The sequence below is a fragment of the Solanum stenotomum genome, chromosome 10 (genome assembly GCF_019186545.1).
Source record: "Solanum stenotomum isolate F172 chromosome 10, ASM1918654v1, whole genome shotgun sequence".
Classification (NCBI taxonomy): Eukaryota; Viridiplantae; Streptophyta; class Magnoliopsida; order Solanales; family Solanaceae; genus Solanum; species Solanum stenotomum.
Window position 1 is genome coordinate 258,976 of NC_064291.1, and position 22,544 is coordinate 281,519.

Consider the following 22,544-nt stretch of genomic DNA (forward strand, 5'->3'; position numbering starts at 1 on the left):
TTTGAAATTATGATATCGAAACTTTGAAATACCATACTGTGTACCATATCATGCCCAACCCTAAAAGGAGTAAAGGGACATCAGCCTAGCATCGCGCTTTCCCTTGAATGAAGCCTTACGTGACACAAATTAATCAGATTTTCCTACATGACACAAATTTCTGATTAGTTGGGTTCTAATACTGATACGAAATTGAAAAAAAAATAAAATCATCAGACTAATACGGCGTCGTATATCATGTCTTCCCTTCTTTTAACAAACTTTTTAGGGTTTTAGAGTCCCCTTCCCATCACTATGAGCTCTACAGCCATGGATATCCACCCCCCTCCTCCACCACCATGTTGGAGCAACATAGTGAAGCAACAACCGCCGCCACGGCCACCGCCGCAACTTACTACTACTCCGGCCACCGTCACCGCCGCCGTAGCTGCAGCAACAGCGGCGAAGGTAGGTAATGGAGTTTTGGTAGGGAGCTGCAAGTCGACGAAGGGGATAGCAGTGGCTGTGGTAGATGCAAACGCTATAATTCAAGGCGGAGATAAGCTGAATCATTCTGCTGACCGGTTTTTTACGGTACCTGAAGTGCTTGCGGAGATTCGTGACCGGAACTCCCGTCATTCACTCAATTTACTTCCGTTCACTATTGATACCACGGAGCCTTCCCCTGATTCTCTTAAAAAAGGTTGGAAATTTTTCATTTTTTTTGTTTGTTTGCAAAAAATCACTATCTGATAGTTCCCCAAAGTGAGTTACCCGATACCAATATTGGTGGGAGGTATTAGGTGTCCGGTGGAATAATTGAGTTGCACACAATCTGTGTTTATGTATCAGGGATCGAACTCGTGACCTATGGTTAAGTGTTTTGTTTGTAGTTATGTGTTTTGTTGAATGTGTAGTGTAGTTTGGTAGTTTTGATAAGAATTTTTATTTTGATTGCTTTGGTTTAGTTACATGTAAATAATTTCACTTATTTGCTTTTAACTCTCTGTTTGGATGGTTGTTATGTGTTGTTTAAGTATGGTATCATATTGCCTTGTGTTGTATCGTCTTGTATTATTTTAATGAATCTAACTTTTGAATAGATTGTATCGCGCTCAACCTATAAGAAAAGTATAGGGTACGGGTAGAGTTACTATGAATCATTAGATAATAAGTAAAGATAAAAATGAGAAGAAAATATTTAGGTAACTATGTGATCACACCAAATCGGTTGTTACTCAAAATGGAACTTTTTGTTGGTACTTAAGATGAATTTAAACGATTCAAATACTTAAAATTTAAGTTACAATCAAAACAAATATTGTATTTAAACTAATAATACAGTACAATGGGTAACAACCATCCAAACAAGGTGTAGAGATTGATCGTTTAATTGACTAGTTATATGCTAGTCATCTATCTATATTAAAAGTCTCATCTTTTATTTGGGTTTGGGATCGACAATGCGAATAAGCACACAAAGGCTGCTGTGAGTTTGGGTGGTCGGAGGTGTTAGGAAAAAATATCTTATCTTGCTGAAAGAAACACTAGGGATATTTGTTGAATATGTTGTGTTACCTGGCTTTGCAGTTATTAGCTTTGCAAGGGGTACTGGTGATTTGCACACACTTTCTGATGTGGATCTCAAGCTCATTGCTTTAACTTACACATTGCACGCTCAATTTCATGGAACCCAGCATCTCCGAGATTGCCCTCCAGCTATTCACATGATTAATGTAAAAAGGTTGCCAGAGAAGGACTTGCCTGGATGGGGCGCTAACATCTCTAATCCGGAAGAATGGGAAGCAATAGAACATGCACTTGATGATGGAGCAGACACTACCTCTAGAATTCTTCCCTTGAAAGATTTGAGCTTGAATGTTATTCCTCTTGATCAACAAAGTGGTAGAGATGGTTCTGTCGTGAATGGTGTTGATTCTCATTCTGAGAATCAGATGGATGCCAACGATGGCTTCAGTAAACCTCAAAAGTACTTGCCACAGAAAAAAGAGGTGAAGATTAATGGTAAGAAGATGGTTGCTGATGGAATTGATGCATCACAGGGACAATATGATGATCATGGTGATGATTGGCTACCTGCTGTGAGCAGAAGTACTCATAGGAGATTTCTCAGACGAAAAGCTAGGCGTGAAATGTCTGAAACATCATCTAAAATGGATGATTTACAAGATGCTACTGAAAATACAGTAGATGAAAACCTCGAAAACTGTCAATGCGATGATATCTCTATGAACCAAATCCCTGAAGAAAATCCCGAGGCGAATGCCGAGGATGGTAATGTTTCTGAAGTAAGAGACGGTGAAGAAAAATTGTCTATGATTTTGAGTCAGATGCGGCTTGAAGAAGATTCTGCTAAAGCTCTTCAAGATGATGCAGATGTAAACATTTCCAATGAGGGGCCTGAATCAAATGATGCTAATCAAGACGGTAAAGAATTTGAAGAAGATGAAGGGGAGGATTTCGTCTGTGCTGATGGAGGAGCGGAAGATGCAGAGATGTCCAGCCAGATGGATGAGAGCGTTGAGACATCGTTTGTGGATGATAACAGCAGTGAACAAAGTTGGATGTTAAAATCTTTGTCCGAGTCAAGTGTGGCCTGTGTGACAGCTGATTATGCAATGCAAAATGTTATTCTTCAAGTCGGTTTACGCCTTGTGGCACCTGGAGGAATGCAGATCCGTGAGCTGCACAGGTCTGTAAAAGCTGTCGTAATATCCGTTGTCTATTGTTCATGTCATAAAAGTTGCCAGAGTTATCATGAATGCTGCAATCGGACTGTTGACATACTCCTATTGATCCAGTCAATACACTGCTGCCTTAGATGCTTGGAATCCTAATATTTGATTGCAATCATTTGCTTATAGTAGCATATCTATTTTCAGGTGGGTACTGAAATGCCATGCCTGCTATAAAGTGACAACAGATGTTACCAAGATTTTCTGTCCCAATTGTGGAAATGGGGGAACTTTACGCAAGGTAGCAGTGACTGTTGGCGAAAATGGCATTGTGATTGCAGCACGCAGACCACGTATATCCTTGCGAGGGACAAAGGTGAGAAATGACATCTCCTTTCCTAATCATGTCCGACTTTGACACTTCCATAAATTACAACCTGCAGTCTAATTAAAAACAGTAACTCGAGTAATATGCTTAGATAAGTTCATATTTGTCACTTCTTCTGTACATAGCTTCTTTTTCCCCCAATCGAATTACAACAGAATGCATTCAAGAATCAAATTTGAGTGGTCTGTGAAGCATAACCATGAAAGTTCTCTCTAAATTTTAGTTAGTGATATTGTGTTAGTTACACCCTGCACATAACACACGTGGAGGGGGACCTGAAATGTGTACCATGCTTAGCAATCGTTTTAGAGTCTTATCAGACGCTGTAACCAATGCTTGGAATCTTCTCTTCAGTCCATTGTTCATGCTCGGACACTTCAAAAATGTTGTCGAATTCGTGTGGGATCCTCCAAAAATGCTAGCTTTTTGGGGGATCTAGCGTACACTCAGACAATATTTTTGAACTCAGTCTGAGCAATGTAGCTAGAATGTAAAACGTTTTTGCTGATTGCTCCCTTTGCAGTTCTCCCTGCCTTTACCTCAAGGGGGTAGAGGTGCTGTTACCAAGAACCCAGTATTACGCGAGGACCAGCTTCCGCAGAAGTATCTTTATCCTAAAACAAAGAAGAAGAACAAGGTTGGTTTCAGCAAAAGATGTTCCTTTTTTTCTTTTTTATTTTCAATTAATATGATGAACATTTTAAGTTTACATTTTCGCGTGAGAAGTTGAGTTGATTTGTTTGTTCTCTGTAGGGGGATGACAACATATTTACTCCGGACACTATTTTTCTCAACCATACTAGTAAGAAGGCTCCTCTGCAGCCCCCTGTTCGCAAGGCACTAGCTGTTTTCAGCGGGAAGAGGAATCCTAACGACAATCATTATTCTCGCGCTAAGCATTAGTTTGAATTTTTCGAAAAGACCACTCTTATGAGTTCACATTTTTATACGAGCGATCTGGGTTTTCTATACTAGTCCATTATATAGTTGGATGCCCTGAAGATCAATGCTACCAAATCCTACTTTACAGATTATTTTTTTGGGGGCTTGTTTATGGATGGTCTCAGTAATATGGGATACAGTTTTATTATAAATATTTAATGATATTGAGTTTCTGCAGTGCTTCTTGTTTCATTCCTAGTATACTGTCAACCTTGGGACGGACGAAGGAGAAAGTGGACAACTAATATGGAACGAATGGAGTAATTAGTGTTTCAACATGCCTTGGGCTTTGGTTTAGTGGTGAGCAAATTAGGCGCAAATCATAGGTTCGAATCTTTCAACAAACAAAAGCTTTACTCAGGGTTGATTTGTTATCCATTGAGTTTTGAATTGTGCAATTTCTTGGTTATCAAAAATAATGTCTCAACATTTAAGGTTGTAAAGGGTTGTTTGGTATGTGAAATAAGTATAATAATCTTGATATAAAATTTGAGATTAACTTTATCTCATGTTTGGTGTGAGGTATTGAATAATTTCGGGATTATTTTATTCGACCATTTGTATTAAAATTGTGGGATTATTATCCCATATGAAAGTTGGGATAAAATAGTCTCATAGGATATCTATGCTTATACCATCCTGTACACCAAATGACTCCTAAAAGACTCCATCAATCTTGATGGTTGTTAAAAAAGAGAGCATTGCGTCGATTATATGACTAAAGTTCAGACAAAATGGCTAAGTGAGACAAACATGATTGAACTACTATTTATGACTGAAATTCAAATAAAAATAATTAAATTTTAGTCATATGTCTTAAATTTGACTTCATTAAAACTAACTTCAAAATATTGTAATATGTTTTAAGTTGTTCAAAGTGGATATACGTGTAATTTTTTTAAAAAAATAGGAGTAAGTTAAATGACGATGTCATAATCAGATATTCGTGCACTAGTTGTTGTGGTATATAAATAGTGTATCATTATACCTACTTTCTAAGTTAATGTCACTTGATAGGTACTTAATTTGTAGTATTTCAACATTTCTTTGTTCATTCAAGTTGGCTTTTCATGAATACAAAGCGTGACAGGAGTGAATTGGTATGATATTCACTTTTAAATTTTGATTAATTTAAATTATTACCGTATGTGATCCAGTATCAAAAGTTATTTCTTTTGCAAGGATCAAATCCTAGACATCTGATTTGGTGCACAATAATCTAATTAGGGTGAAAGGATTCTATCCGAGTTAGAGATTCTAATAAGCTTATATTATAGGTTTTTACATTTGATAACTCAATTTTATATCTATTTATATGCTTGCTATTTTCAAACGCGTCTGTCTGTTCTGTATGTATATATATTTTTCTCTTTTAAAAATATTTTCACTCATAGAGATACAACAATAGTTATATATTTAGTGTAATTTTATAAGGGAAATTTGAGAAGACTATTACGTCGCATATAGAAAAGAAATTGTTTTCGATAGCTTTCAGGCCTCGACTCAAGAAAATAATGGGAGTGAAGAAACCAAGCAAAAACTAAACAAGGCAAGACAATCTAAAAAAAGGAGATTAACTACAACAAAATAATATGATAATCAAAGTACATGAAACAATAGATAGTAACAAATATCGAAGAAACAAAAAACTGCATACAAGAGTTATACTGTGACTACTAGCATAGTGGCGGAGCCAAGAAATTGGTGAAAAGTGTGTAAATTTCCTTTCTCCATGTGTTAAGGGTGTATAAAATTAAATATTTATACATAAATCTAACATTTAACCTTTATATACAACATAATTTTTCAGTAAAAGATATGCACTTGACCACTCGTTATGCCTAAGGTCGCCTCGCCCATATGTGCTAGTATGGAAGGCTAAACGAGATCACAACAGTCAAACCTAATATTCAACCTTCATGCACCACATAATTTTCCGCGAAAGATGTGTGTGTTGGACCACTATTTGCCTGAAGTGGCTCCGCTCATGTGCTATAGCTAGTATGGAACGATACAACACTCAAGTATCTACTAATCTTCTACCCTAGTTCGTATACTTCATAAATCTCCTACCTAAGATCATATGCTCGATAAGTTAGAGTTGCGCACACGTATATATATAGACAAATATATATACATACAAAACAATTTTGCAAAACGACAACCTAATTATCATATAGTTGCATGTTAATTTCTTCAAGGCGGCATTTATATGCATGTAAGAATAGTTTTTTTTCTTGAAGTAGTAGCCTAATTTGAATTTATAAATTATGTACCTAACTTTTCATACTGAAAATCTGGAAAACACCTAAAAAAGTCATATTTTAAAAAAATAAATATATATGCATGAATCAACTTGTACTACATATTTAAATATATATAATTATCCCAACATATATATTTTTTCATATATCTTGACTTTTACTATCCAATCATCTTTACGTGTGAATCGAAATAAACACTTCTAATCTTATTTTTATTCGAAGTGAATTCATAATTTGAAGTTTAATGATTCTAAATTTTATATTTTTATATGTGAACACAAATGGTCGTGATTGGTGCTAATCACACAATATATATCAATCGGTATTTATAACTTTTTTTACTAATTACGTTATAAATGATGCGATTGTATAAATATTTTTTACACGATCAGTATAACGAACATAAACTCAATTTTTCATTGACGTTTGAAGTTCTCAAAGGGTACATAAATTTTAAAATTGACCTTATTTTTCCAAATGAAGGAAATTGGATGGAAAAAGTGCGTAGTTAGTCACTGTCAGTTTAATAGTAACTAATTAAGTGATTAGCAAGCAAATGATGTAATCAATTATTAACAAAACGACTAATTAGTTATAATTATGTCCCAAGTGGATAAAAGTGCTAAATTCTTTTACGTATTTAATTAGTTTTGTCCAAGTGGAAAAAAAGTGATCTTTCTTTTTTTATTTTGTTTGTATGCAAGAGTTTCTAACTTTGGCCTTGTTTGTTTATAACTAAAAGATTATTAATGTTTGGTTTTATATTGTATTGTATTATAATGTATGTATGCATTGTTTTGTTGAGTATATCATTTTTCGTTATTATATAATACCATAGACAATTTTATAAAAAAAATTAGGGTACGAGAGTTTTTATAAAAAAGAACAATAAAAATAAATAGAATTATTAGATAATACGCGAAAACTAAATGAAAAGGAAAAAAATAAGGTAAAAATGTGATCACATCATATAAAATGAGACTTTTTCGTTGTTATATAATGATGAATTTGACGATATGATACAGTAAATTTAAATGACAATCAAAATCAACGTTATATTAAACTAACAACACATACAATAACATAATACGTAACAACTATCTAACAAGTTGTCATCGCAAAACATGTTAGTATAGTTATCTTAACTATACTAACAAATTAAGAAGAAAGGTCAAAATTTTGCCTCCTGAACTATGCGAAAGGTTCAAATTTACCCTTAATTTTAAAAATTAATTCACCATGTTAATTAGCTTCCGCTGTTTGAAAATAAGAACATAATTAGTCCGTTTTAGTAACAACTAACAACAACAATATTTTTGACTCGAACTATAATTTATAGAAGATACGTAAGTTTGTTTCATTTCGCATAGTTTGAGAAATTTTTTTACCATTTTATCCTATTAACTTTATTGTTGATCTCATCTAGAAAACTAACTAAAAATTAATTCATACACAACCGAGTATATTGACTCCTCCTAAAAATAGAATTGGTATAAGTCATGTAAATTCAGTCAAAATTTTGGTTTATATTTAATATATACAAATACAATTAATTAATTTCCCCAGTACAAAATAAGTTATAATTAAATACTTGAATAGGAGGAGAAATAATTATTTTTTGAGTGGGTTCTACCTATAGTCATGACACTTTCAAACTTATTAGAAAAACATCAATGTGTAGGGTAATATATATAATGGACAAAGACACAAAAAATAAACAAGACAAACGTTTTTTTGTTTTATTATATTTATAATTATTACTTTATCTACATGTTGCCTCATTTGCTTTGTATTTTCTTATTCTTTTAGCATATTGAACTTGCAATTCTACTTCGAAAACATTTCTTTTGAGCCCATCAACAACAACCTCTCTATAAAGATAAGGATAAGGTCTACATACATCCTATATAAATTATATATATCCTAACGTAAAGAAAAATATACAGCTATATAAGTTTCGTAAAAAAATTCTGACTCCATGACTAAACCAAAAAGAAACTAAACCCTTGTCAAAGTTACACATAGACATATTCCAAGTCAATGTTATTCAGCTATTTTCAAGTGTGTGACTTCAAAATATATATGTTATACACTTTATATAAGCCCTTTCAATATCTCTCTAACCATATACTATATCATTTATTCTTTTAATTCTTTAATTTTACATCTTCTTCTTCCTTCAAGCTCCTAATTCAATTAGTTATGGCTAAAATATGTCCAGAATTTATGTTACAACAATCTTCTCCTTCATCATCATCGCCTTATGTTAAATCTATAAGAGAAGCATTTACTATATGGATGAAATCTTTAATTTTCCATGGAAATGGATGTACTGTTTTTAATTCCAAAGGTGAAATTGTTTTTAGAGTTGATAATTACCAAGAAAGTTGTAGAGATGAAGTTTGTATCATGGATCTCAAAGGCCAAGTTCTCTTCTCAATTAAAAGAGAGGTAATTAATTATAATAATATTATTGTTATCTATCACGGAGTCAGAATTTGAACTTTATGAATATAGTAATTGAGTAATATTGGATTATGTCGAACTCACATGCTATATATAAACACTAGTATTTGTATAGGGATGTGTGTTCTTGTATCACTATCAGAAAATCGTTAATTTTTACGTTAGAATTTGACTTGCCGGTAAGACATTTTTGTCGAAAAAGTTGTCGACAAGCCAATATCCAACGGATTAATTCCCGTTAAAATTAGTGATTTTTTGATAGTGTTTTGATGGCCGGAAAACATTTTTCAAAAGGGAGAAAAGAGCCTCACTTTTAATTAAGTGGAGGTTTGTCATTTTCCTTCACAATTGACTTAATCTTTAACTTCTCAACATTGTTTTAGTCAACAATTAGATTTTATTATCAATTTTTAATACTCGAAAATTTCATTGAAATATTATATTGATTTGTTAGTATTATTACTATTGATTTTTAATAATATTGTTTTTTTTTTTTCCAGAAATTAAGAGTTTTTGGTCGTTGGAATGGATATGGATCATTTGGTGAAATAAAAGGGAGGCCATTATTTCAAGTAAAAAGGAATTGTGACATTTTTTCAAGAGAAAATGTCATTTGTAATTTTGGGTCATGTGATGAAAATAATGTAGGAATAAATTGCTACAAGATTCAACAATTTGATAGAAATTCATCATATAAAGTTACAAATTCTACTGGCCAAGTTGTTGCAGAGGTTAGTATGTTGTTATTAAATAATTTTTGTACGGTCAGTATATATATATATATATATATATATATATATATATATATGGTGATAAAAAAATATAGACCTAACTCAAGTTTAAATAAAATTAACTTAAGAGATGAAAATTGTGTAAACTACGTAAAAAGTTCAGTTGCACCATCCAACATGATTGTAACTTTCTAATTAGAGGGTAGAGCGTGAATAATATTATATGAAGTCTAATATTGGATACGTAAACTAAGAACCGAGATGAGTTTGGCTCTGATATATCATGATAAGGAAATGAACATAGATAAGAAATAACATTTTCCTTTCTATAGTTGTTGTGTACGCAATACACCCTTCGCCTCCCAACACGTCTGGACATTTGAAACGTGAACAATATAAGAAGGGGTGCCCAATGTGGGGGTAAAATATGAATTGAAATTGATGACTCTAATATCATGATAAGAAATAGACACTGAATCTAACTCAGTTTTAAAAATTAGCTTAAGAGGTGATAATTATCTTTTAAATGTCCTGATAGTATTAAAATTTGTTTATTTAATATATAGAAGTTAAACTCTTTTAGATAATTAGTTTTTATGTTCTAAAACATTTTTATGGTGAATTTATAGGTAAAACAAAAGCAATCATCAAGAGGATTTGGGTATGGTGAAGATGTGTTAACTTTAGAAGTGGAACCCAATATAGATCACTCACTAATTGTGGCTTTTGTAATAGTATGTGGATTGATTCATGGCAAATTATGAACAAATACTGTAACATTATGTTGATGACAATAACATACTAACCTCACAACAAATTCCTATAAAATTGCTTGATTTGTTCATGTCATTCTTGCACAAAAGTCATGCTAATTTTTTTATAATATTATTTTAATTTTATCGACATCCCACAGGGACTGACAAATAATACTATAGTATTTCAAGATTCAATTAATGAGATATTCAAAGTTGTACACATGAAATATACAAGTGAAGTAGAGTGATGTAGGGTGATATTCCTAACTTATACGAGATTGTAGAGTTTCCTTATAACAATGTCGTTTAGGCCTTAAAATTTTGTAAATAAAGTACAATACACATCTTTTTATTTGTTTGATTTTTTAAAATTTTCTTTATTTACAAAGTAGCTTTTGTATCTTTTTTTGATGAGTAATTTTAGGTTTAGCAAGCATAAAAATCATATTTGTATGTTATAGCTATAGTTTGTATTATTGCGCTCCATAGCAAACTTTATGTTTGCTATGGCTATTAATATGCATATTTCGGTATGCATATACAAAAGAAGCAATTGTATAATTTGTTTCGGTATACATATACAAAAGAATCAATTGTATAATCTGTGTTTATATAAAGCGAGAAAGAGAGAAAGGCAAAAGAAAACTGGGCATGAAAATATCTGTATTTGTATATACAATTTTCTCTCACTTTATACAAACACAAACACAATTTATACATTTGTGTTTGTATAAAGTGAGAGAGGCGAGTGAGATCTAGGAAAGTGGCGAGCGAGATTCTCTGGGGAGAGAGGTGAACGAAAAGATATGTATATATTCAATTTTCTCTTGCTTTATACAAACACAAACGCATTTTATACATTCGCGTTTGTATAAAATGAGAGAGGCGAGGGAGAGACTGCCCAACGAGAAAAAGAGAGTGGCGAGCGAGAAATTCAGGGAGAGAGGTGAATGACAACAGTTTGCTACGGGTTACAATTAAATAAAATTATGGTTATAGCATTTAATTTGAATTAATAGTTTGCTATTTTATACAATTTTCCCTTTTTAACCATTCACTTTATTTCTGAAGTTCACACTCAGGATCTTTAAATGGAAGATGAAGATATTTTTTATTTTACCACAATCTTTAATTGTACATTTACTTTAATTAGGCAGAATATTATATACTTGATTGTTTTTCATTAAATAATTATATACTCCAAAAAGTATCTTCAATCACCTCTTAAAACACTTTCCAAGTCATCCTCGTTGTCATTTACTTTATTGTTTTTTTTATAATATTCAAGCATTTTTATGGTGAATTTATAGGTAAAACAAAAGCAATCATCAAGAGGATTTGGCTATGGTGAAGATGTGTTAACTTTAGAAGTGGAACCCAATATAGATCACTCACTAATTGTGGCTTTTGTAATAGTATGTGGATTGATTCATGGCAAATTATGAACAAATATTGTAACATTATGTTGATGACAATAACATACTAACCCCACAACAAATTCCGATAAAATTTCTTGATTTGTTCGTATCATTCTTGCACAAAAGTCATGCTAGTTTTTCTATAATATTATTTTAATAATATCGACATCCCAAAGGGATTGATAAATAGTACTATAATATTTCAAGATTTATATCAGTTTCAATGTGTCGTGTATCTAATTTGATTTCTCTTTATATATAATTAATGAGATATTCAAAGTTATACACATGAAATATACAAGTGAAGTATAGTGATGTAGGGTGATTTTCCTAACTTGCGAGATTGAAGAATCTCCTTATAACAACATCGTTTAGGCCTTAAAATTTTGTAAATAAAGTACCATACACATCTTTTTATTTGCTTGATTTTTTAAAATTTTCTTTGTTTACAAAGTAGCTTTTGTATCTTTTCTTAATCCATTCACTTTATTTATTTCTGGAGTTCAAACTCAAGATATTTAAATTGAAGATGAAGATATTTTTTATTTGATCATAATCTTTAATTGTACATTTACTTTAATTAGGCAGAATTTTATATACTTGATTGTTTTTAATTAAATAATTATATGCTCCAAAAAGTATCTTCAATCACCTTCTTAAAACACTTTCCAAGTCATCCTCTTTGTCATTTACTTTATTGTTTTTTTCTAATATTCAAACAAGTCAAAACATACCAGCATAAGTCGTGGTGCACTGGTGGAAGTGCTTCACCCTTAACCATAGTTTTCAGGTTTGAGCTTTAGGTATGGAGAAAATCATGTTGGGAACGCCACCCCCAAATGGACTCTGTATAGCACGATCCAAATTTAATCGGAGCTCCAATGTTCCGGACATCGGATGGAAAACCAAAAACAAACGAGTCAAAACATAGATATAAGAAGAAGAATAAACTACAATAATTGATACCTGACACAATATATGCAAATCCCAAAAAAACATATATATCTAGTTATTATATGCTTTTTTGAGCTAGGATATGCATTAATAGAGGCAGATAAAGTTAATTGATTATGAGTTCAACTTAATTAAGCATTTTTATTACAAAATACCATTTATGAAATATCACTAAGTTTTAACTAAAGATTAAATTTTAAACTCAAAATTTCAAATTTAAAATAACTTCTATGCTAAGTATTTTAAGTATTAACACATCAAATTTAAATTTTGACCTCGTTTATACTTGTGTAGAATGAAAAGGCAACCACTTTATTTACAAAATGTTAATGTTTTTCTAATTATCAGACTGTGTTGGTCCACTAATTCAAATTCGTATTATGTATGTCCCACTAAAAGGGAAAACGTACACTTCCATAAGGAGTTTTTATTAATTTAAGAGCGTTGAATTTAAAACTTCTAATTAAAACCATAGTGATCTTATCAAATTCAATCATCAAATATATATTTTGAATATACTGGCCGACTAATTTAAATTCACATAATGAATTGATTGATTGGAGTACCACTATTTTTGGAAACAGACCACGTTGAAAATATTAGCATGAATACAAACTGATGGGCTCAACAATAGCGACCCTATCGTGTTCAAGCTTCTCACGATCAGAGCTTGTGTTCAATTTATGTGATATAATTTGATTCGTAGAGATGAATTTATCTTGCGTTAAATGATATTATTGAAAAAATTTAATATATATATAAGCAAACAATCTGTAAAGGTGATTGAGTTGATACAATATACGATATCTTATTAGGGAAAAGTCAGAGATCGATTCTTCCGATCAATGCCTTTTCAATTGAGCTCGTCACGTCAGGCTTGGCCTAGTATATGCACTTTACATCTTACTAGTAAGTTCACCCAATGTGCACTCGAAAGGTGGCAATTACTGTTTTGTTGGATTCTCCAAAAAGAGAGAATAAAATAAGCAAATTAAACAAAAATATTGATATAAATACAAAAAAGAAAAAAAAGACACTTGAGAGGTATATATATTTGATAAATTTCTTAAAATAAATATATCGTTTAAGAAAATTATTGAATTTAATTAATTCACCTACTAATAGTGTAAAGATGTATGCTATATGTATATTAAATACTTATTAATATTAAAATGTTTATTACACCATTTCATGTTGCTACATTTCCAAGCTAAATATTCTTATATATTTGATGAATTTTTAAATATAAATACATGGTCTATAAAAAAGTTATTGGATTCATGTAACCATTATCATGACACTAGATCCGACCCTAAATACAACATTACCTAAACGAAAGAAAAATAATATTTACGCTACCAAATTGCTTAAAAAATAGAAAAAATAACTAAATAATTGTTCACTCTCGATCAACTGCTTAAATTAAAAATAGACAACAATATATATATATATATATATATATATATATATATAGACAACAATTTTGGTTAACCATTCATTTCTGAAGCTCATTGAACAATTAATCTGGATTTACATCGAATAGATTCACTGTAAGATAAAAAATATTTTATCAAGAAAAAATCATTTTAAAACTCGAATTCAATTTTTTTGACTAGGAATGAAAGAATCGAAACCTCTCGAGTATGGTAAAGATGTATGACTTTGTCACAGGTGAGTTATGCATATGATTATTAGATCAACGGAGTCAGAATTTTTAGTTTATGAGTATCTGATCACACTTTTTTTTTATTTACTGAATTTTGAATTTATACATACCAAATTAATTTTTTTAACACATACACATAATTCAAATCACAGTTACTAGACTTTGCCGAACTAGCTAAAAAGTCTGCTCCTCCCCTGATCGTGCAGACATCAAAAGGATTCAATATTTACAACTTATAAATAAATAAAAATATTATCATATATATACAATGTAATTTTCGAGTAAAAAATAAAATTCATAGGTATAAAATACCACTAGTTATTACCTACAAAAAAACAACTTGAAATGCTCTTAAAGGAATTGTAAACTATATGCTAAAACTACTCATTTTTTTTGTATTTTATCTGATGGTGTAACTCTATGCAAGGAAAAAATAAATAAAGAATATGCCAAAAAATAAAAATCCCTCAGCAATTTACATTTATTTCAATTTAAATCTATTTTACGAGCTCTTTTTTTGTGCTCTTGATGTTTCTCAGTTTCATCGCGAGTTTCTGTCTTTCTCCTTCTACCTCTGCAAATTTGAGGCTTATTTCTGAATATCTACCTTGCATTTCCTTCAATTCAACTTCCATGAACTTGTTCCTCTCCTTCAGTAGTTCCGTTTCATTTGATAGTTCTTCGAGATTTCTGGTACTGGATGCTGTGCTTTCCATTTCCTCGTCTGAACAACAGCTGTTGTTGCTGCATTGGTATATGCATTGCCAATTAGGAATGTAGAAGAGAGACTATTATTGTGGAGACATCTAGGATAATTAGTCCTCGACATTTTATTCACGAGATGTGTATGTATAGTCAAAAAGGCATAATACATAAACAAACACTCAAAACTTGTCCTTAGCTGGAAAATAAGCACTCCAAATTTGAGAGTGCACATCGAAGCACCTCAACTTGGTTACAACTGACAACTAACCCACTCCAACTCGTCCTCACTTTGTCTCATGGACATCTGATGTTGACGTGACACATAAATTTTGGAGATGTCTAGATGATCATTTTGTAAGTTGGAGTGTTCAAGTGACACAGTAGAGACGAGTTGAGGCGTCTAGATGTGTATATTCAAAGTTGGAGAGTTTAACCACCAGTATCTATCTATGTATTATGCATGTCAAAAATGGACCGCCACTCAAATAGTGTAAAGTTATCCTTGTTCAAGTGACTCAATAGTGATGTGGAATGATTTTAATAATATAAACTCATCTTTGTCAAAAGTTATTTGATACTATATAGCTCGGACTCTCCAAAAATGTTGTCGCAGGATCCGACACCCACCCGACGACATTTTGAAGGTTCAAGCAACATAGATTTGAACAGCATAAGAATCACTCTTGAATGCAGGGCAGAACTCATACCTCTCTGTAGACAACGTTTGAGGGGGATTTTCATTTTCCGTGCTTGTTGTAGTTGTGAGATTTAGATCTTCCATCGCCACCTGTATCAATGTACCATCAGTCACATGCACTTTAATAAGAGTTACACAGTGTGAAAATTGTATCATTGTCGATTCAGACCTAACCTAGCTATTTCAATCATGACTAGTTCAAACATCATTGTTGCGGTCTTATGTCTGATGTTTAGTGAAGCGAATTATAATAATTATTGTGACAATGCAAGTGTACACGATAAGGTTCTTGCTGCTCACCTTTAGGGACTTCTGTTCGCAGAGCATTTCTGTGCTCTGTTGGAGTTCTTCTAATCTTCTTTCTAACTCTTCGATTTTGTCTTGAAGATCTTTCTCCTTCTCCATAAATGAATTCTTTGCGTTATCAAGTGCATTTTCCTTCAGCTTGATCTGACCCTGTGATGATGGAACGAATACTTAGATTGATCATACTCATCAATGATCAATTTTTATAAAACACCTATGCAGGAATAGAGATAGCAAGAGTAAATGCACAACGGATTTCTTACATGAATGTTACCTTTGTAGATGGAAACAATCTCAATCATGCTACGAAGTACATGAATAAATCAATTCCAACGATTTACAACTAGATTTAGGTAGATCAAATGTAGGTGAATATTACCTCAAGCAACTTTATTGTCTCTTTTAGACTATTAGAATCCGTGAGTTTTTTGACCAAACTATTTAATGCATCCTCTTTCTTGTTCAGATCCTCTTTCAGCCGGGACAGCTGCTTTCTCAAATTTTCTTTCTCTGATTCATCCTCAAACAAAGATTTCTTCATTTCATTGCATTCAGATATAAGTATATTCACTTCCAAATGCAGTTCTAATATTAATGTCTCCTTCTCATCCATAATAGACCTCGTGGAGTTTAGTTCCTTCACAGTCTCCATAGCTTCTTTTTCCACTAAATCTAGCCTAGTTTCCAGTTCTCTTCTTTCACTGTGACCTTGCTCGACAAGCAATCGCATGTTCTCAATTGATTTCCTAGTATTTTCCAACTCCTCGATTAGCATATTCTTCTGTTTGGCATGTTGATAAAGGATATTCTTGTCTGCTAATAGATTTTCAATCTCAGCTTTAAGAGAGATGATTTTCTGCGACAAGTGGTGTTCAGTTCCTTTAGCCACCTCTTCTTGTTTTTCTAGTTGTGCGGATTTTGCTTCAATTTCCAACTGCAATTTTTCCATTTGACCGTACATATTAGTTACCTGGCTAGAAAGCTCAAGCATTTTTGCTTCATAATGCACTCTGATTGATCGGAGTTCCTCGGTTGATTTTTGAAGCGTCTCTTCAAAATGCATTTTCTGCAGGTGGAGCTCATTAGCTTCATGTAACGCTTTCTTTTCGTTCGCTTTTAATGAGCACATCATTTGCATGGAGAGACTTTTAAGTTCGTCCTGAAGCCGCTCTGCTGTACTAGCATTGTGCCGTCTTGTCTTCCTCAGTTCTTCTTCAGCTCGTATTGCTCTATGCTCTTGTTTGACTTTATCACAAGAAAGAGTTTCAAGATCAGCTTCAAATCCCTGAGCTTGATTTTCCAGTTCTTCATCCAGGCTACTGACTTGAGCTTTGAGCTCGCTTATGGTGACCAATGAATCGGAGAGTTCTTTTGCTTGCTCCGTCAGTTCATTCTCCAAACCCGTAATCCGTCCTTCAAGTTCCCTTACAGTTGAATAAGAAGTTGCACATTCATATTGCATCTTTAGTTGTTCCTGAAACTCACTTTGCTCAAGTTTGTATAACATATCATGGTTTTCTTGCTTCAGTATCTCATTGTCGAGGACAAGTTGCTCCATCTGCATCTCTAAGTCATCTCTTTCTCTCCTGTATATCTCGATTTCACCGCGCAGGTCTGTGATCTTTTGCTCCAGCATATATGAGTCCTTGACATCACTATGCTCTCGCACAAGCTGCTCTAGTGCTTTTTGCTCTTCGTCATCTTCATCAGTCATTTCATGCTTGGAAACAACATCCGGCAAATTTTCAGCATCACAAGATGTGGTTGATATGTTGCAAAGGCTAACATTTTGTTTGTTCTTCTGTTCTAACATTTCGTCTAGGTCACGCACAGCAAGAATTAACTCGGAATTCGATTCTTGTGTCTTCTGAAGTTGTATTTCCAGATTTGCATTAAGTTCCTTTTGATAAGCCAACTCTTGCCTAAGTTCACTAACAAGAGTTTGAAGATCCCCTTGTTCATAGAGCAACTTGTCTTTGGATTTCGCCTCGTTTAAACGTCTTTGGGAAGCTTTTAGTTTATCACATTCTTCCTTGAGAGCGTGTCGTTCATTTTTCAGACTAGCAACCTCTTTCGAGAGATCCTGACCTCTTTTGCTCTCCTTGACGATTTGTTTACGCAAGGTTTGAAGTTCCAAGTCTGACACTTCTACCTGCCTAGCAAACGCTGCGAGCTCAGATTTTAGCTTCACAACAACAATATCTGAGACCTCCTGTGATGCTAATCTAAGAAGAGCTTCTCTTGGAGTGCTCGAAGAGCCATCTGTACTTGCTTCGAGAGCGGAACCCCCCAACCATTCCGACTGCTGAATTTCTTCAGAAACTGCTGTAGAGATGTCAATACTGGGCTTCCGCAGAATTAACGCATGATTTGGAGACAAAGGGAAGTTTATGTGATCCTGATTGCCAATGTTGTTTCTCATTTTGATTCGCCGAGGTGTATCAAGCCCTGAGCTGCTACCAGAACTGGACATGGTAATATCAGATTCACCTGATGCCCGGCGGATGCCATTCAGTTCACCATTGTGCAAAATAGGTTTATTGATCAGACCATCCTATTAAAACCAAATACAAACAAGAAAAGAGACAATCTTATCAGTCGAAACAAACTCAGGTCGAAGGATCAATCCTCGGATCTTTGTTCTCTTGCAATCAGACACAAGTTTTTATGTCTTACCTCTGTAGAATTTCCCTTAAGGCTAGCTTCGTCATCATTGCTTAGTTGTGTCCTCGAGATCATATCATCAGAATTTGGTCTTGCATCTTCGATTTCTTCAACACTGTAGAAGCACCAAAAAAGATGTTAAAAAGACTAGTTTAAATTCGACACTATGCAAGAACCAAAAACTTAGAAGAAAATCATGGAAGTCATCGGGAATCTGGACACACCTTTGATCAGAAGAATCTTGAATCCTCTGTATCGAAACCTATGGACAACGAACAACATCATTTAAATCCAATCAGGTCCAAAAACTCACAAAATAGCAATGCGATGCATATTCGTTCATGAATGGATGAGAGACTTACATGCAATAAAGCTCCCGATTTTGAATTTTTGAGTGGAAGAGAAATAGAAGAGATCTTAGACGCCTCAGCATAATTCGAGAAATCAATCAAAGCTTCTCCAGCAACTCCGGATTTTAAAGACCCCTACAAAGTATACATCCACACAAATTATGTAAATCACTTGCTAAGGGATCAATGCAGCATAAAAATCTTAGACTCGAAAATGCAGCTTACAGTTCCCAGGATGAAGTAATAGATTTTTTCATGAATCTTCCCCGACTTCGGTTCTTGAATGAACTTCACAGTTTCAAGAACTGCTTTCTCCCAGTAACAGCTCCCATCACGAACCGGTGCCTTCTCTAATTTTAACGTTGGCTTTCCCACATCAGCAGGGACTACAGATATCATTAATGCATCCCCCGCTACCTATGGCACATATACAAATTAATCCGTTATGTTTTGAAAGAATGTCAGTATTTCAACTACCCTATAGAAAAACGAACAAGAAACAGAAGATGGATTGAGGCGTGATAGTATCACTGTCTCAAAAGAGTGACTACTGACTCATGAGTTAGCAGACAATGCTCTTCTGCGATACATTAAACTTTTTATCCATTGCCTCGAAAAAAGTGCCTGATTTGAAGTGAAACAAATCGAAAGCAAGCAGAAAACAGCTTTTTTTCCCATGAAAATGCAGAGGGATCAATCAATCGATCACCAATTACGTATCAAATCCAAATTATTGGATGGTTTATGTGAATCCTCTATATCCATTCTACTTGATTGACACCATCTCATCTACAAAAACAACGACATATCCAGTGTAGTCCCACGAATTGAGGTCGGGGGAGGATAGAGTGTATGTAGAGGTAAAGAAGTTGTTTCCGCTAAACCTCATCTCAAGAAAAAAACAGTCCAAAGCAGTCCAGAAAAAAGAAGTAATACAACAAACAACCGATAGTAATAGAACAGTACTACAACACACCATATCATTCCAAAACTGAATAATTTATCTTCCAATGCCAAATTATTGGTCGATAGAGCGCATGCCTAAATTCAAAGATATGCACAATGTAACACCTGAATCCCAATAAAAAAAGCAATTCCTATCCTAGAATTTTTTTTTTCTATAACCATAGCATCAAGTTCAGCTAACGCGCACCTCAACCAATTCCACCAGTTACTTCCTACCTCCCACCAATACACTACCCAGGTAACTCCCGCAGACAATGGAAAGAAATCACCTAGTAATTCTGACTCCGCTAGAAATTAAACCTGATACCTCAACCCACTCATCCTAGGATATAACAAAGACAAAAACATATTCCGTGTAATCCCACAAGTGGAGTCTGGACCTAACACAAACTATATCAATTGGAAAAAATGAATTGTATCATCAAATTTAATATGCTTCAAGTTTTTTCTTTAACCTTTCTTCTTCCTAATCAATCAAATCATCCGATTGCTATTTCCAACATTTTTCAACACTAATTACTCTTTCAAAAAGAAAAAAAAAACTACAACTACCAAACACCAACACAAACAGTAAAAATTCAATCTTTATATATATATATATATATATACTATTACTTTTTACCTGAGTTGCATGAAACTGCAATTTGAATACAACTTTGATCTTGTTCTTCTCGCTCCTCCATCTAGCCGACTTAAACATTTTTTTTACACTTTTACCCTCAACTCAACTCATTTATTACAGAAAAAAAATCCAATTCAAAATTCTCGCCGAAGCTCTCCCCTTCCGCTTATCGGAGCTCCGGCGCACACTACCTTAAAACCACCATGAAAACTCAAAATCCCCCACCAATTTCAACAAAATAAACAATACCCAGTTCGAATTTCTCGCTGTAAAACACAGAAACTGAGCGAAAATCGATAGAAAAATACTCCGGACTATTGAATGTTGATAAAAATGAGTTAAAACAGAGCAGTTTTTATCATTTTTTTTTTCTAAAATTTCAGGATTTTGAGATTGAAAAGTGATGAATTTGATTATTTAATGGGTTGGGAGAAGAGAATACGGTAGATCTGAAGTGGTTTTAATGGTGTTTTTCCGGTAGATTTTCACACACACAGTAGTTCTCTGCTTCTCTCTCTATATATGTGCTCTGTTTTCTCTCTCTATATATTGTGCATGAAATAGTTTTGTAAAAAATTCATATTAATAATAATATTCCCTTTTATTTTATTTTAACTTTATGAAAATAATGATTGATTTTATTGTTTTTTTATTTTGTCTTTATGATCATAAATTGGGAGAAAAGAGAAAAACAAAATAAAATATTGGAAGTGAAAGTTCTTTTTTTTCCTTTGCTTTGAGGTACCGACAAATTCAAGATGGGGTAAAATCAGTCGTGTAATCTCACGAGTGAAGTCTCGAGAGAATATATTGTCTATGTAAGGTTCAGATCAATGGTGTAGCCACGTATAAGAGGGCAATTGAACATTATCCGTTGAAAATTTATATTATGTTGTATAGAAAATATATGAAGTATGTAGGTAAAAAATTTCATACGTATATATTAAATCTTGAACAACTTTAACAATTTTTTTGACTTTGTCGACATTGACTTGAAATCTTGTTCCTACATTTTATGGGATAAAAAGGTTGTTCGCGATCTAACCTCAATATATTAGGCAAAATCAGTAGAGTAAAATTAGAGAAAGTTGTTAAAAAAGATTACAAAACTGATTTTCTTTTAGTTATATTTAGTTATACATATAATTCTAATTTTGATTTTTGTGAAATGTTTGATAAAATATTTGACCTTTTTTTAAAAAATAAATAATTAAAGGGATCCAGACTTTCAATATCTTATTTATGATGTGAGGCTTCTGTCCTATCAAGAATGTGTTGAAAGGGTTGGAAAATGAATTGAATTGAGAGGTGAGGTTTATGTCTCTTTTAATTAATACTCATAAAATAGAAATCATTACTAAAATTATTATTTTTTCTAATATCTAAGTGACCAAAAAATGAAGTTAATGCATTAAATATTTAAATTGTATATAATTTGTGTCATTGGTCTTTTAATTGGCAAAAATTCCCTCAAAGTTTCCTAAGAGAGTTGCTGATGAACACTTCAATGTGTCAATTTCCCAATTTGGCAATATTCATTTTTTTCCAAAGAAATGTTTGGTTCAAAATTTATATGAACGTATGACTTTTTATTGTTTTTTTTTAAAAATAAAATAAATAAATTATGTGGCCCAAGATAATCCTTACTTTGTTAAAATTATCAACTTATTTTAGCTGAGATTTTAGATACATTAATAGGTTAAAGAATATTTATACCAATAGTAAAGTTTCTTTGCTATATATCATATCTATTACAATGACTTTTTTAAAAATTATTGGCTAAACTCGCAGATGTGAAGCTGTGGTGAGTGAAGATGTTAAAACAAAACGAGGTTAAACCTAAAATTAAGTGGAAGGAAGTTGTCTCGGAAGTTTTACATTCCCTTAAAACAAGGTTATGAGTGATGATATAAATTGAGTTTAAATAAAAAAAATATAATCAGTACAAAATCATATATATATAATTGAGACATAG

General features: G+C 32.9%; 3 protein-coding genes across 4 annotated transcripts; 2 read left to right on the forward strand and 1 right to left on the reverse strand.

The window, feature by feature from the left end:
- The first annotated feature begins 258 nt into the window (after nt 1-258).
- LOC125841447 (RNA-binding NOB1-like protein) lies at nt 259-4,182 on the forward strand. Its single transcript, XM_049520582.1, has 5 exons — nt 259-682; nt 1,570-2,692; nt 2,883-3,051; nt 3,587-3,700; nt 3,817-4,182. The coding sequence occupies exons 1-5, from the start codon at nt 295-297 to the stop codon at nt 3,964-3,966; spliced, it is 1,944 nt and encodes a 647-aa protein (XP_049376539.1). The 5' UTR covers nt 259-294; the 3' UTR covers nt 3,967-4,182.
- Nucleotides 4,183-8,400: 4,218 nt separating this feature from the next.
- Nucleotides 8,401-11,668, forward strand: LOC125841966 (protein LURP-one-related 11-like). Of its 2 annotated transcripts, none has more exons than XM_049521154.1 (3): nt 8,401-8,720; nt 9,236-9,466; nt 11,532-11,668. In XM_049521154.1, the coding sequence occupies exons 1-3, from the start codon at nt 8,472-8,474 to the stop codon at nt 11,664-11,666; spliced, it is 615 nt and encodes a 204-aa protein (XP_049377111.1). In that variant the 5' UTR covers nt 8,401-8,471; the 3' UTR covers nt 11,667-11,668. The 2 variants fall into 2 exon arrangements, with proteins under 2 accessions (XP_049377111.1, XP_049377110.1); XM_049521153.1 differs by lacking the exon at nt 11,532-11,668 and adding an exon at nt 10,096-10,232.
- Nucleotides 11,669-14,477: 2,809 nt separating this feature from the next.
- On the reverse strand, nt 14,478-21,127 carry LOC125841364 (uncharacterized). The gene is made up of 9 exons (XM_049520472.1): nt 20,570-21,127; nt 19,207-19,398; nt 18,994-19,116; nt 18,856-18,893; nt 18,644-18,746; nt 16,347-18,521; nt 15,962-16,117; nt 15,672-15,751; nt 14,478-15,003 (listed from the first exon to the last, which is right to left on the reverse strand). The coding sequence occupies exons 1-9, from the start codon at nt 20,645-20,647 to the stop codon at nt 14,757-14,759; spliced, it is 3,192 nt and encodes a 1,063-aa protein (XP_049376429.1). The 5' UTR covers nt 20,648-21,127; the 3' UTR covers nt 14,478-14,756.
- Between the last annotated feature and the right edge of the window lie 1,417 nt (nt 21,128-22,544).

Bases quoted from the DNA above. Each gene is read 5' to 3' on its own strand.
- LOC125841447 (XM_049520582.1), top strand. From the start codon at position 295: ATGAGCTCTACAGCCATGGATATCCACCCCCCTCCTCCACCACCATGT. The intron at 683-1,569 runs GTTGGAAATTTT...CTGGCTTTGCAG, and splicing joins CCCTGATTCTCTTAAAAAAG to TTATTAGCTTTGCAAGGGGT. The intron at 2,693-2,882 runs GTCTGTAAAAGC...ATCTATTTTCAG, and splicing joins CAGATCCGTGAGCTGCACAG to GTGGGTACTGAAATGCCATG.
- LOC125841966 (XM_049521154.1), top strand. From the start codon at position 8,472: ATGGCTAAAATATGTCCAGAATTTATGTTACAACAATCTTCTCCTTCA. The intron at 8,721-9,235 runs GTAATTAATTAT...TTTTTTTTCCAG, and splicing joins TCTTCTCAATTAAAAGAGAG to AAATTAAGAGTTTTTGGTCG. The intron at 9,467-11,531 runs GTTAGTATGTTG...GTGAATTTATAG, and splicing joins CTGGCCAAGTTGTTGCAGAG to GTAAAACAAAAGCAATCATC.
- LOC125841364 (XM_049520472.1), bottom strand. From the start codon at position 20,647: ATGTTTAAGTCGGCTAGATGGAGGAGCGAGAAGAACAAGATCAAAGTT. The intron at 19,117-19,206 runs GTAAGCTGCATT...TATACTTTGTAG, and splicing joins ATTACTTCATCCTGGGAACT to GGGTCTTTAAAATCCGGAGT. The intron at 15,004-15,671 runs GTATGAGTTCTG...ATACCAATGCAG, and splicing joins CAAACGTTGTCTACAGAGAG to CAACAACAGCTGTTGTTCAG.